General features: G+C 47.3%; 1 protein-coding gene across 22 annotated transcripts in view; it reads left to right on the top strand.

Annotated features, from left to right (window-relative positions):
* Window positions 1-13,172, top strand: part of DCTN1 (dynactin subunit 1) — a 143,139-nt gene that overhangs the window by 44,118 nt on the left and 85,849 nt on the right. For all 22 annotated transcript variants that reach the window (XM_038399000.2, XM_038398997.2, XM_043512902.1 and 19 more), the window contains exon 3: window positions 11,700-11,778. In XM_038399000.2, coding sequence (XP_038254928.1) covers window positions 11,700-11,778 — 79 coding nt within the window. The remainder of the gene's footprint in view (window positions 1-11,699; window positions 11,779-13,172) is intronic.

The following is a 13,172-nucleotide window of genomic DNA, read 5'->3' as shown; positions in this document are numbered from 1 at the left end:
GGGAGATAAGGAATAGCCAGCATGGATTTGTCAAGAACAAATCATGCCAAACCAATCTAATTTCCTTCTTTGACAGTGTTATTGGCCTAGTAGATTGGGGTGAGCGAAGCAATAGATGGTGATGTATCTTAATTTTAGTGAGGCTTTTGACACATTCTCATAAGCAAACTAGGGAAATGTGATCTAGATGGAATGAGTCTAAGGCGGATATCACATTCTGGGGTCCAATCCAGACCAGTGAGGGGTGGTTATCACTTGCCCTGTAACTCTTCCTTAAAATGCTTTACTGGTGTTAGCTCCCTTGTTTGGCTGCTTCCTGCCAGCGTGCACTGAGTATCTGTGTGATAAACCACCCTGAGCCAGCAGCTCTGATTGATTGGAGCAGCCTGCTTGTTACACCAGAGCTACATTCTGGCCTCGACCAGCTTTGGTTACACCTGGAAGATGCCCCAACGCCCCTGACATTTTCCCCAAGCCGAGTGCTCTGCAATGTCCAGCCCTTTCCTGGGCCATTCAGACCAATAAGGTTCATGTGCTCCTCTGAAGAGACAAACTGCCCAGCTTTTCACTTCAACTGGAGTCGGGCTATCACATCAATTCAAAGACTCCTTGCCTCCAAGTGTCCTCCAGAGAAAAATTAACAGTAGTTATTCCTCACTTTACATTTGTGGCCCTGTGGTAGCTAAGGGCGGTATGCTGAGAGAGACCTCATTTCTGTCCTCCATCCCCAGCCGTGTGAGTCTTGGCAGATGCCCCTGAAATGGACTGACCCACGTCCAAAATGTGATGGCATGTTTTTGATGGACTATATGGGAAGCCAAGCTGCAAGTAAATGGCCTGGAAGTAGGAGCCCATCAGGTGGGTTCTGAAGTCCTTTCTGACAATGATTAAAAGGGTTGTTGGTCCAGCACTGATAGACAACGTCACAGCAATGTTCAATATCATCAAGCAAGGAGGTGCTCGCTCCCAGCCATTTTGCTGGCCCTCTCGACTGGTACCTGGTCTATCAGATGTGTCCCTTAGCTCACTCAGCTGGGAAAGAAAATGCGTGAGCTTACAAGAAAAGTTTCAGGCTACAGGACCAGGATGAGTGATTGATTAAGCAGATGTTAGAAGAGGTATTCAAGGAATGTGACAGTCCATTGGTAGATCTTTTCACACTAACCAGCAATGCAAAATGTGTTTGAATCCAGAGCAGAAACGGATGCACATTCAATCACCAGTTGTCACGGAGTCCCCGGGCGATGCTCTGGAGCTGCTCTCTACGAAGCCAGGCCGGACTCTGGGGAGTCTCCTCTCCGGGAGCAGCCTGTTTGCAGGACACACAGCTCACCCGGCTTCCCCCTTTCTGGGTCTGACCTCGGAGCATTCAGCATCCTCTGCCCCTCCGTGCGCTTCCCACTGCGAGTCCGCCCAGGCGGAGTCCTGGGGAAGCCCGAGGGTCCTGCCCCCCAACTCTGCAGTCAGACGTGACTCTCAGCCAGCCAGTAAAACAGAGGTTTATTAGATGACAGGAACATGGTCTAAACGAGAGCTTGTAGGTACAGAGAACAGGACCCCTCAGCTGGGTCCATTTTGGGGGCTGTGAGCCAGACAACCCCGTCTGCACTTCACTCCATGTCCCCAGCCAGCCCCAAACTGAAACTCTCTCCAGCCCCCTCCTCTGGGCTTTGTCCCTTTCCGGGCCAGGAGGTCACCTGATTCCTTTGTTCTCTAACCCTTTAGCTCTCACCTTGCAGGGGGGAAGGGCCCAGGCCATCAGTTGCCAGGAAACAGGGTGTTGGCCATTTTCTGTGTCCAGACCCCTGCACACACTTGCCTTGTAGGGCTCTGCAACGATCATACACCCTTATCTCACCACCTAGATATTTAAGAACTGCATAGGGGAAACTGAGGCACCCCTACAGTATTCAGAGGAAACATTAAGAACAGTCCTGCTTCATCACACCAGTGCATTCCTGTTAGACTGGAGCAAAGGGCTAAGTTATGCCATGCCGTTGGTTAGAAGAGATGCAGACAAGGCTCAGGTCAGACTGATGGCCCTGTCTTGCGCAGTCAGTATTGATACACTCTTCCCTGGGACTTTGCACGGGAGTCTCTATCTTGTTTATTGGTGTTGCCAGTCCCCTTGATTCAGAAAGCTTCTCATCCTTCATCCCGCTCTGCAGTTGTTCCATCTAATGATTTGGATCCCAGAGATCGTTACGAGCCTGGCCTGGCCTGTTCTGTGGGAGTTCAACAAATTCTGCTATGTTCCAGGAAAGTGTCTCTCTTAAAATGTTCTTCCTGGAAGTGGAAGGGACTTACTCTGAGCAGCAGATAGCTATTTGCGTCTGTGCTTTTGCCTCCATATCTTTCCTCGTGGATTATTTGTTTTACACTCTTTCAGTCTCGCCTCCTCTTCGGGCAAGGTGTACCAGGCTCTCCTTTTTAAAGGAGTTGCTCAGTACCTGCAGTGCATTGACTCTGCCCAGGCACACCTATGGGCTATACAGGGAAGGGACACATCCCACTAGTGTGCAGAGGCACACTTGTGTTACAGAGGCTGGCGAGTAACCTCTGTTTCCCCAGATTTAAAACGTGGCTTTAAATTGTGAGGCAGGTTTGACTTTGCCTTGGAGCACCATTGCCGCTACAAGCAGAACTCTGAAGCAGCTGCAAGGACTTGGATCCTTTTAGAGGGGCAAATCCAGCATGGCAGCTGTGAGCTGGGGAGGATAGACTCTAAATCCATGAGAGTTTTAAAATGTCTGCTCCGTATGATAGGAGCATGCAGCTTAATAACTTCTTTGCCTGTTCTTAGAGTCTTACCCTGTAAGAGTGTTCGCTTTTTTTTGTTTAATAAAGCTCCTTTCTGTGGAGCACAGATATCCTTCACTTTCCTGAGAGCTCAGGAAAAAAGTGGAGGAGGAGAATCAATCTATAATAACGAATTGAAACCGCTTTGGAGAGAGAGGTACCCACTGCTGTTCAGTCCTTTCCTCATCCAGCAGTTAGATGGTAAAGAACATTGATAGTTTTGTGTGTGTTTTGCCTTTGGGGGTTGGGGGGGTTGGCACAAACTGGGGCTATCTGAAAGTCTGGGTGGCTGAATGTCTTGTTCCCTGTTTTCTGTAATGAAATTTTTTCTGATGCTGCTAGGGAGCACAGCTCGGTTGCTATAGCAATGTTGTCAGCTGGAATGGGAGTTTGCTTCAGGTTAGGTCTCTTCTCATGAAAAGAGAAGATGCAAGAACATTGTGGGGCTAGGAGTGTTGTTATGCTGTATATGCTGCTTTCTCTCTTACTTGTTCTGTGCACTGGTTAGAGTGCATAAGCCAGGGATCACACCTATCATTAGGATTCCAGTTTTCAGCTTAAACCAAAAGCAACCACTAGAACACCAATGTTAATTTTTGAAAAATCAGTTTAAAAAAAAAAATCCGAAAATGACTAGGTTCTTTTAGAGGCGCTTTCAACAGAATTCACGTCCTGCTCATGTTCTCGGCTATAAATGAAACTATTGTTTCACCCCCATAGTTCTTCTCTAGGTCACCATCAAAAGCCACTCCCACATCGCTACTTTGTGGTTACATGCAATGTGGGACCGTGGGGTCTTAACAATAAATGAGGCTCTCTTGAGCAGCGTTCTAACTTTGTGATTTATTTTTTGCTAATAAAACAGATTTTTAATCAAGTTGATGCAACCACAGTCCTGTTAAACCCATAAAAACTATTTCTTGGAATTTACAAGGCCCAAAGAAACTTTCCCCACTCTTCCCTCCAAAAAACAAACCAACCAAACCCTACCTACCCCATTGCAAATGAGTGCAAATAGAAACTGCATCCATAACACAGCACTAGTCTTTTAACTTGTTTGTGGAGTGCTAGCTTCAAAACCAGACTGTTCATAAAAACAAAGTTTCAGAGATCTTAAATCCACCAGGCAGTAAGTGTCTTGGAGCTGATAAAATCCCTTTAGGAAAAACGAACTCTATGGTAGAGGTGTAGTGATGTAGCAAACCTGTGAGAAGGTGCTAAGCTCTTCCAGCGGCCTGGCCTGCACCTATAATGTAGGTCAACATAGCTATGTAGCTCAGGGGTGTGAAATAGTCATGGTCCAGAGAGACCTAGTTAAATCCCTCTAAGCTCCAGTGTAGACACCATTAGGCCAATGGAAGAATTCTACCATTGACCAAGCTACTGCCTCTCAAGTGAGTGGATTTGTTACCTGGGGTTCTTTCAACCCAAAGCTCTTGGTAACTTTTACTCTGTGCGAGGTGGTGTCAGGAAATAAATCAGGGGAGACACGGCCGTCCGATTGATAAATGGCTGGAACAAACAGGACAACACAAGAGTGCTTTCACTTAAAGCTAAACTTTACTTAGTCTCAAGCACTTTATACACACGTCCACAACAGGTTAGTAAAACACCCCCAACCCTTGATAATTACCAAAGCTGAGTGTGGCTCTCGAGCCACAGCGCAGCCCGTCTGCTAGTGGGGAACACAAGATGCATCCAGAGGGAGAGTCCAGTCCTGAAGAGTCCCACTACCTCAAACTTTTTCCCCTTATTTATACATTAGTAATAGAATGACATGTCCCTTAAAGCAAACTTGTTAAGCAAGCAGTTCCAATGGGCAAGCAAGAGGCTCCTTCTGATTATTGATTAACCATGTGTGGGTTTTTCCAGAGTTTGCAGCCTTGAGGCCCCAATAGACATTCCTGGGGCACATCCTGCTCTTCTAAGATGCATGTATCAGCAACTTCAACACAATTCTTATCAGGAAGGACGTGGGGTCAAGCTGCCCTCTCTGTGGCACCCAAAAAACCCCCTCCCCTCCTGCCTTGGTTAAGCTAAGCCTGCTGACTTGGCTAATTTACAGCCTGCTGACTTGGCCGCTTTTAGCAATAAGCCATGGTGGCTTCAGGTACTTGACTGGTTTGCCAGAGTCTCCCTGTATAGATTTACTATAGGAATGGAAGCCCGTCGCTGTAGCAAGTGTCTATGCTCCAGCACCACGTCTGCAGCTGTGCCTCTGTGGTGCTTGTAGCATAGATACACGCAGAGAGAGTGAGCCTGTATAGGGCCTCAGCTCAAGGCTGCTCTGTTGATCCCCAACACCATGGCAAGCGATTATAAAATCTCTTATCAATTGTGCACGCTAATGATGCCTTTACTTGTTCAGAGGGAAGTAGGATAAAAAAGAAAATAATGGAGGTTGGAGCCATGGTGATCGCCTGTGATAACGCAGCATGTTGCAGCTTCTACCTGGATGGTAGGGGCTGGTCTCCGCACGAATACGGTGACCGGGAACTCCTGGGCCTGGCAAGCAGTAGAACTGTGCAGAGAAGAATGGGAATTCTGTTTCCTGAAGGATTTGGGAATTTCAACATTTGTTTTTTGTGAGATTTGGAACAAAATCCCAATATCTTGAAATTCTCTGTGGAGCAGAATCCAGAAGAACTTGTTTATAGAATCACAGAAGATGAGGGTTGGAAGAGACGTCAGGAGGTCATCTAGTCCAATCTCCTGCTCATGGCAGGACCAATCCCCAACTAAATCATCCCAGCCAGGGCTTTGTCAAGCTGGGCCTTAAAAACCGCTAAGGATAGAGATTCTACCACCTCCCTAGGGAATCCTCCTAATGAATTAGTGTTTCCTAATATCCAACCTAGACCGCCCCCACTGCAACTTGAGACCATTGCTCCTTGTTCTGTCATCTGCCACCACTGAGAATAGCCGAGCTCCATCCTCTTTGCAACTCCAAACTTCAGGTAGTTGAAGGCTGCTATCAAATCCCCCCCTCACTCATAGAATCATAGAATCATAGAATATCAGGGTTGGAAGGGACCCCAGAAGGTCATCTAGTCCAACCCCCTGCTCAAAGCAGGACCAAGTCCCAGTTAAATCATCCCAGCCAGGGCTTTGTCAAGCCTGACCTTAAAAACCTCTAAGGAAGGAGATTCTACCACCTCCCTAGGTAACGCATTCCAGTGTTTCACCACCCTCTTAGTGAAAAAGTTTTTCCTAATATCCAATCTAAACCTCCCCCATTGCAACTTGAGACCATTACTCCTCGTTCTGTCATCTGCTCACTCTTCTCTTCTGCAGACTAAATAAACCTAGTTCCCTCAGCCTCTCCTCGTAAGTCATGTGCCCCAGCCGCCTAATTATTTTCGTAGCCCTCCACTGGACTCTCTCCAATTTGTTCACATCCCTTTTGTACTGGGGGGCCCAAAACTGGACACTATCCTTCAGATGTGGCCTCACCAGTGCCGAATAGAGGGGAATAATCTCTTCCTTTGATCTGCTGGCAGTGCTCCTACTAATGCAGCCCAATATGCCATTAGCCTTCTTGGCAACAAGGGGGCACTGCTGACTCATCTCCAGCTTCTCGTCCACTGTAATCCCCAGGTCCTTTGCTGCAGAACTACCACTTAGCCAGTCAGTCCTCAGCCTGTAGCGGTTCATGGGATTCTTCCTTCCTAAGTGCAGGACTCAGCACTTGTCCTTGTTGAACCTCATCAGATTTCTTTTGGCCCAATCTTCCAATTTGTCTAGGTGACTCTACCCTCCAGCATATCTACTTCTTCCCCCCCCCCCCAGTGTAGTGTCATCCATGAACTTGGCTGAGTGTGGAACTGATCCCATCATCCAGATCATTAATGAAGATGTTGAACCAAACCGGCCCCAGGACCGACTCTAGGGGCACTCTGCTTGCCAACTAGACACGGAGCCATTGATCGCTACCAGTTGAGCCCATCGATCTAGCCAGCTTTCTATCTACCTGTAGTCCATTCATCCCATTCATGCTTTTTTAACTTGCTGGCAAGAATACTGTGGGAGACTGTATCAAAAGCTTTGTTAAAGTCAAGGTATATCATGTCCACCGCTTTCCTCATGTCCACAGAGCCTGTTATCTCATCATAAAAGGCAATCAGGTTGGTCATCCACGTTACTGTTCCTGATCACCACCTTCTCCTCCAAATGCTTCAATATGGATTCCTTGAGGACCTTCTCCATGATTTTTCCAGGGACAGAGGTGAGACTGACTGATCTGTAGTTTCCCAGATTCTCCTTCTTCCCTTTTTTAAAGATGGCCAATGGCTCTGTAATCACATCAGCCAACTCCCTCAGCACCCTCGGATGTATTAGATCCGGCCCCATGGACTTGAGCATGTACAGCTTTTCTAAATAGTTTTTTAACCTGTTCTTTCACCACAGAGGGCTGCTCACCTCCTCCCCATACTGTGCTGCCCAGTGCAGCAGTCTGGGAGCTGACCTTGTCTGTGCAGACTGAGACAAAAAAAGCATTGAGTATTTCAGCTTTTTCCACATCTGTCACTAGGTTGCCTCCCCCATTCAGTAAGGGTCCACACTTTGTGTCCTCCTTCTTGTTGCTAACATACCTGTAGAAACCCTTCTTGTTTACCCTTCACATCCTTTGCTAGCTGCAACTCCAGTTGTGCTTTGGCTTTACACCCCTGCGTGCTCAAGCAATATGTTTATACTCCTCCCTAGTCATCTGTCCTAAGTTTCCACTTCTTGTAAACTTCCTTTCTGTGTTTAAGCTCACCAAAGATTTCTCTGTTAAGCCAAACTGGTCGCCTGTCATATTTCCTATTCTTTCTGCACATCACGATGGTTTGTTCCTGTGCCATCAATAAAACTTCTTTAAAATACAGCCAGCTGTCCTGGACTCCTTTCCCCCTCATATTTGCCTCCCAGGGGATCCTGCCCATCAGTTCCCTAAGGGAGTCGGTCTGCTTTTCTGAAGTCCAGGGTCCGTATTCTGCTGCTCTCCTTTCTTCCTTTTCATAGAATATCAGGTTTGAAAGGGACCTCAAGAGGTCATCTAGTCCAACCCCCTGCTCAAAGCAGGACCAATCCCCAACTAAATCATCCCAGCCAGGGCTTTGTCCAGCCTGACCTTAAAAACTTCAGAGGAAGGAGATTCCACCACCTCCCTAGGTAACCCATTCCAGTGCTTCACCACCCTCCTAGTGAAATAGTGTTTCTAAATATCCAACCTAACTCCCTCCCGCCCCCCTGCCATTGCAACTTGAGACCATTACTCCTTGTTCTGTCATCTGCTACCACTGAGAACAGTCTGGATCCTTCCTCTTTGGAACCCCCTTTCAGGGAGCTGAAAGCAGCTATCAAATCCCCCCTCATTCTTCTCTTCCGCAGACTAAACAATCCCAGTTCCCTTAGCCTCTCCTCAAAGTCATGTGGTCCAGTCCCCTAATCATTTTTGTTGCCCTTCGCTGGACTCTTTCCAATTTTTCCACATCCTCCCTGTATTGTGGGGCCCAAAACTGGACACAGTACTCCAGATGAGGCCTCACCAATGCCGAATAGAGGGGAATGATCATGTCCCTCGATCTGCAGGCAGTGCTCCTACTTATACAGCCCAATATGCCGTTTGCCTTCTTGGCAACAAGGGCACACTGATGACTCATCCAGCTTGTCATCCATACCCACCTTCTTGTCAGGATCCTGAACTCAACCATCTCATGGTCACTGCTGCGCAGGTTGCCATCCACTTCTACTTTCCCTACCAATTCTTGACCTACTATTCACAAACAGGCAAGAGGAGCATTGCCCCTAGTCGGTTCCTCCAGCACTTGTAGCAGGAAGTTGTCCCCAACACTGTCCAAAAACTTCCTAGATTGTCTGGGCACTGCTGTATTGCTCTCCCAGCAGATGTCAGGGTGATCGAAGTCCCTCACGAGAACCAGGGTCTGTGATCTGGAAACTTCTATTAGTTGTCCGAAGAAAGCCTCATCCTCCTGGTCTGGTGGTCTGTAGCCCACGCCCACCACAACATCATCTTTGTTGCTGTCACCTCTAAACTTAACCCAAAGACTCTCAACAGGCTTTTCTCCAGTTTCATACTGGAACTCTGAGCAGTCATACTGCTCCCTTACATACAGTGCAACTTCTCCACCTTTCTTCTCCTGCCAGTCCTTCCTGAACGGTTTATACCCATCCATGACAGTGCTCCAGTCATGTGAGTTACCCCGCCAAGTCTCTGTTATTCCAATCACATCATAGTTCCTTGACTGTGCCAGGACTTCAATTCTTTCTGCTTGTTTCCCAGGCTTCTTGCGTTCGTGTACAGGCATGTAAGATAACTAGCCGATTGCCCTACTTTCTCAGTATGAATCAGGAGACCTCCCCTATTGTTCCTCCCGGTATCCCACTTACCTCTGGGCTTAGGTCACCATCCCCTGGCGAACCTAGTTTAAAGCCCTCCTCACTAAGTTAGCAAGCCTGCCTGTGAAGATGCTCTTCCTGCTCTCTAAGTGGATTCTCTTCCTAGCAATCCTTCCTAGCAGTCTTCCTTTCAAACAATTCTGCTGGTGGGCTGAAGAGGAGCTGGAAGCCTCAGTGTCCAAACTCCTGGGGTCTTGGGTCCCCATTAGCCCCCAGGCAGGAGGCTGGACATACAGGATGCCTGGTAGCATCCCGGATGAGCTGGCAGGAGACTCGGCTGGTTTGGATACCTGTCTGGATTCTGTCAGAGCTTTGTCAAAATCTTACTGTCTTTGCGATGTTTCCGTTTAGGAGAATCTGTCGTCCCTGGTGCAGAACTTTCTGTTGAAGAATTTCCAGGCAGCTCGAGTGAGCAGCTGGGCTGGATTGGAACCGTGTGCCTCCTAGTCAGTACTAAATGGAAGTTAATGGAGGGAATTTGGGTTTGATATGGCAGGAGGAGGAGAGGCTGACTTGTGTTTTGTAAATGCACATTGCGGGGGTTAGATTTGGCATCCTGGCAAGCTGCCTCAGGAGACTGTAGGTACCAGACCCAAGCATGAAAATGGTGTCGGGAGAGCCATTGTTCTTTCCCTGCTCTTTGTTTCTGAGCGTGGCTTTCCCAGCCGCGTCCCTGTACTGCTCACCAAAGGCCTGGAACAGCACTGCTAGCAATTGTGTCAACACTGAGAGTTGTTTACACTGATGTGTTTCCTGCTCATGTTTTGGCAGCTGTAAAATACTTGGGATTTCCGTTCCTTGGGTCAGGGATTTCAGCATCAGAGTCCTCCAATAACAAGTGGAGACCTTAGAGTTTGTCACCAGGTACAGTAGTGCTGATTTCCATGCCATGGAGAGGCCTGATGGCTGTAGGCAGAGCAATCCTAGCTCTGTCTCAGCACCATGTCCTGTACATGACTGTACTTTTCTAAACTAAAAAATACCCCCCCCGCCCCCCCCGCCGTGGCTCTAATTCCTCACTTTCCGCGTCATGTCACTTACTGACAGTCGGTGGATTTCAAAGTGCTTTACAGACCATGTACTGGGGTGGAAATGCAGCCGCCATTCTAGTCTGTATGAGGGAGTGGGAGGCCCCATTATCAAGACTATATAATCTCCTCCGAGGATGGATTCCTGTAAGGCAAGTGAAAAGTTTTCCTTTGTGCACTGCTGAGATGGCTCAAAACCCTCCCCTTTACAGAACTCGTCCAAAGAGGTCAGCAGCTTGTGGCTTTTACTTGAGGGGTGCCCTGTCAGCAGGATCAAAGGATGCCCCTTCTTTTAAACACTGTTTTTGAATATTTTCACTGCCTTCGATGGCGTTGTCATTATTTCTATAGCATAGAGCAGTGGTTCTCAGCCAGGGATACACAGGGGTCTTCCAGGGGGTACAATAGACTACATAAAAAGCACTAGCGAAGTCAGTGCAAACTAAAATTTCATACAGACAATGACTTGTTTATACGGCTCTATATACTGTACACTGAAATATAAGTACAATATTGATATTCCAATTTATAATTATATGGTAAAATGAGAGAGTCAGCAATTTTTCAGTACTAGTGGGCTGTGACACCTTTTTGTATTTATGTCTGCTTTTGTAAGCAAGTAGGCTTTTAAGTGAGGTGAAACTTGGAGTACACAAGACAAATCAGACTCCTGCAAGGGGTACAGTAGTCTGCCTGGAAAGGTTGAGAGCCGCTGGCATAGTGTCTCATTAAAATGCCTCTTCCTGCTTTTTTAAGAAGTGTGTATCTGGTGACCTGGCACCTTACCTAAATAGGAACCAGTTATGGAATGGCAGGCTACAGCAGAGTTGCCTGCTTGTTAACAAACCTCCTGTCCTCCGTTATTTGTCAGCCAAGAGCCTGGCCAAAAAAGATTGTTTAAAAAGACCCGTAGGACCCCCAGTGCTTTAGATTTCATAGCATTGCCCCAAACCTGAGACTGTCTCTGGTTTCAGGCACTAGAATGTCCCTGAGAGGATTGCAGCTTTCACTAGGACCTCTACGTCGATTGTATTGGCATTCTGAGCCCTCAAAGGTTGCTACATCTTGGAGAAAAGCAGCTTTTCTTACTGAGGAATGTGGGAGTCTTTACAATTCTGTTCAGATCAGATAAAATATACTTTAAAAAAAATTCGTAGGTTCTCCTTATCTGTCAGAAACGTAAACTGATCCACAGACCAAAAGTCATTAGCATGGCTTGGATTGAAGTAGATAGCGACCTGTAAACTGCTTTAGATTGCCTGGGCAACTGGGTCCTCAAAGCCACAATGGATTTCTAGTCAATTTTAAATATAAGTTTTCAGGAAGATGGGGAGGGAGGAACACCAAGAAATGAGGTAAAAATCGGCACAAAGTGAAGTCTGTTGTATTAAAGCCCCAACTCCAGAATGGGGCTGCTGTGTGTTCATGCTACTCCTCGCTCGTAACATTGAATTTGCTCTATTTATTCAGATCCAGGTTTTTGAAGATGGAGCAGATACAACATCTCCAGAAACCCCAGAATCTTCTGCCTCAAAGGTCCCCAAAAGAGGTATGGTCCGTTCATCTTTCTTATGAGTCCTCGTCTCCCCTTCGTTCCAGCCCAAGAGGGATCCATATGTCAGACATCCAGGATTGCCTGGAATTGGACCTCTTGAGGAAATCTTCACCCATCCCTTCTGCCCTTTCTTCTGCCAGAGGAGAACCTCCGCTGGGGCACATGGAGATGCAAGCACAGCACTTACTGGTGCACTGCTCCTTTAGTTTAGCTTTCCAAGTGCATCTTAACAAGCATCCAGGGAAAGGCTATAAAGGCCATCCCGGATCCCCACTAAGGGCTGGATCCAGAGCCCTCTGAAGTTGGTGGGAGGCTGCTGTCAAGTTTGCCATCATGCAGGTAAGGTTAGGATTCAAGTCCAGGGTGGCAAGAACATCACTTGTTTTCTTCCTCAAGTCCTCAAATGTTCAGTGGTATTGAAATCCACGCTGGCTTAAGCTCAAGTAGTGTGCTGGTGGGGGATAAGTAAATGAGGCAAGAAGTATGTCCATTACCGCCTGGAGAAAGGCAGTCTAAGTGAAACAGTCCAGAACGAGCCTCCAGTGGTAAGGGGGCTGGGCAGTGGGTGGCAGCTAGGTTTTTTTTTTTTTTTTTTTTAATGTTGCTGCCTTTTAATTTTATTAGGCCTCTCTTTGTCCCTGTATGATGAGCCTGTCATCCCATTTCTGTCTCCTCTCTAAATAGTCCTTAATGTTCAGTCTCTCCTCCCATGGAAGTCTTTCTAGGCCTCTATTAATCCCCATTGCTCTTTGCTGTCCTCCCCCCTCCCCCCGCCCCGGGGCCTATTTCTGCTGCATTCTTTTTGATAGGCGGTGACTAGAACTGAACATCTATCCAGGAGAGAGCATCCCACGGAGTTAGCCAATAGTATTAGAATAGCGTCAGTATTTGCTCCTCCTATTCTTAATGTTTTGTTTGCTTTTTTGATTGCTACTTCACACTGAGGAGTGGCTTACAATGATCTCCAGGTCTCTTTCCTAAGTGCTGGGTTTTCAATTAAATGTAAGCAAAGTGTCTGGGCAGTTCAGTTAGTACCTGCCTGTGTGGATTACCTTGCACAGAATTTCATTGGCATTGTGCTGCCCAGTTGTTTAGCTTTGATAGATCCCTCTGAAGCTCCTCGTTTGAGAGAAATTCTGGAGAAAGGCTTTTAGATTTTGAGTTGGACTTTGCCCACCTCCTGGTGGAGAGGGAGCTTCATTTTGCCCTGCTTTCTCCAGGACTCCTGTACCTGAAGGCATCCCAATGGGTGCTGCCTGAAGAAGTAAGAGGTTTGGGGAGAAGAGCTAATGAAGAGCCAGAGAGGCTAGAGTGGTGGATATTGACAGAGAGATCTGGGGGATTGCCTCAGAAAATAAGGGATGGGTGTGCGTGCGCGCGCGCATACA

Source organism: Dermochelys coriacea, chromosome 4 (genome assembly GCF_009764565.3).
Source record: "Dermochelys coriacea isolate rDerCor1 chromosome 4, rDerCor1.pri.v4, whole genome shotgun sequence".
NCBI lineage: Eukaryota > Metazoa > Chordata > Testudines > Dermochelyidae > Dermochelys > Dermochelys coriacea.
Note: the sequence above shows the minus strand (reverse complement) of the source record. Positions and strands in the feature narration are given on the sequence as shown.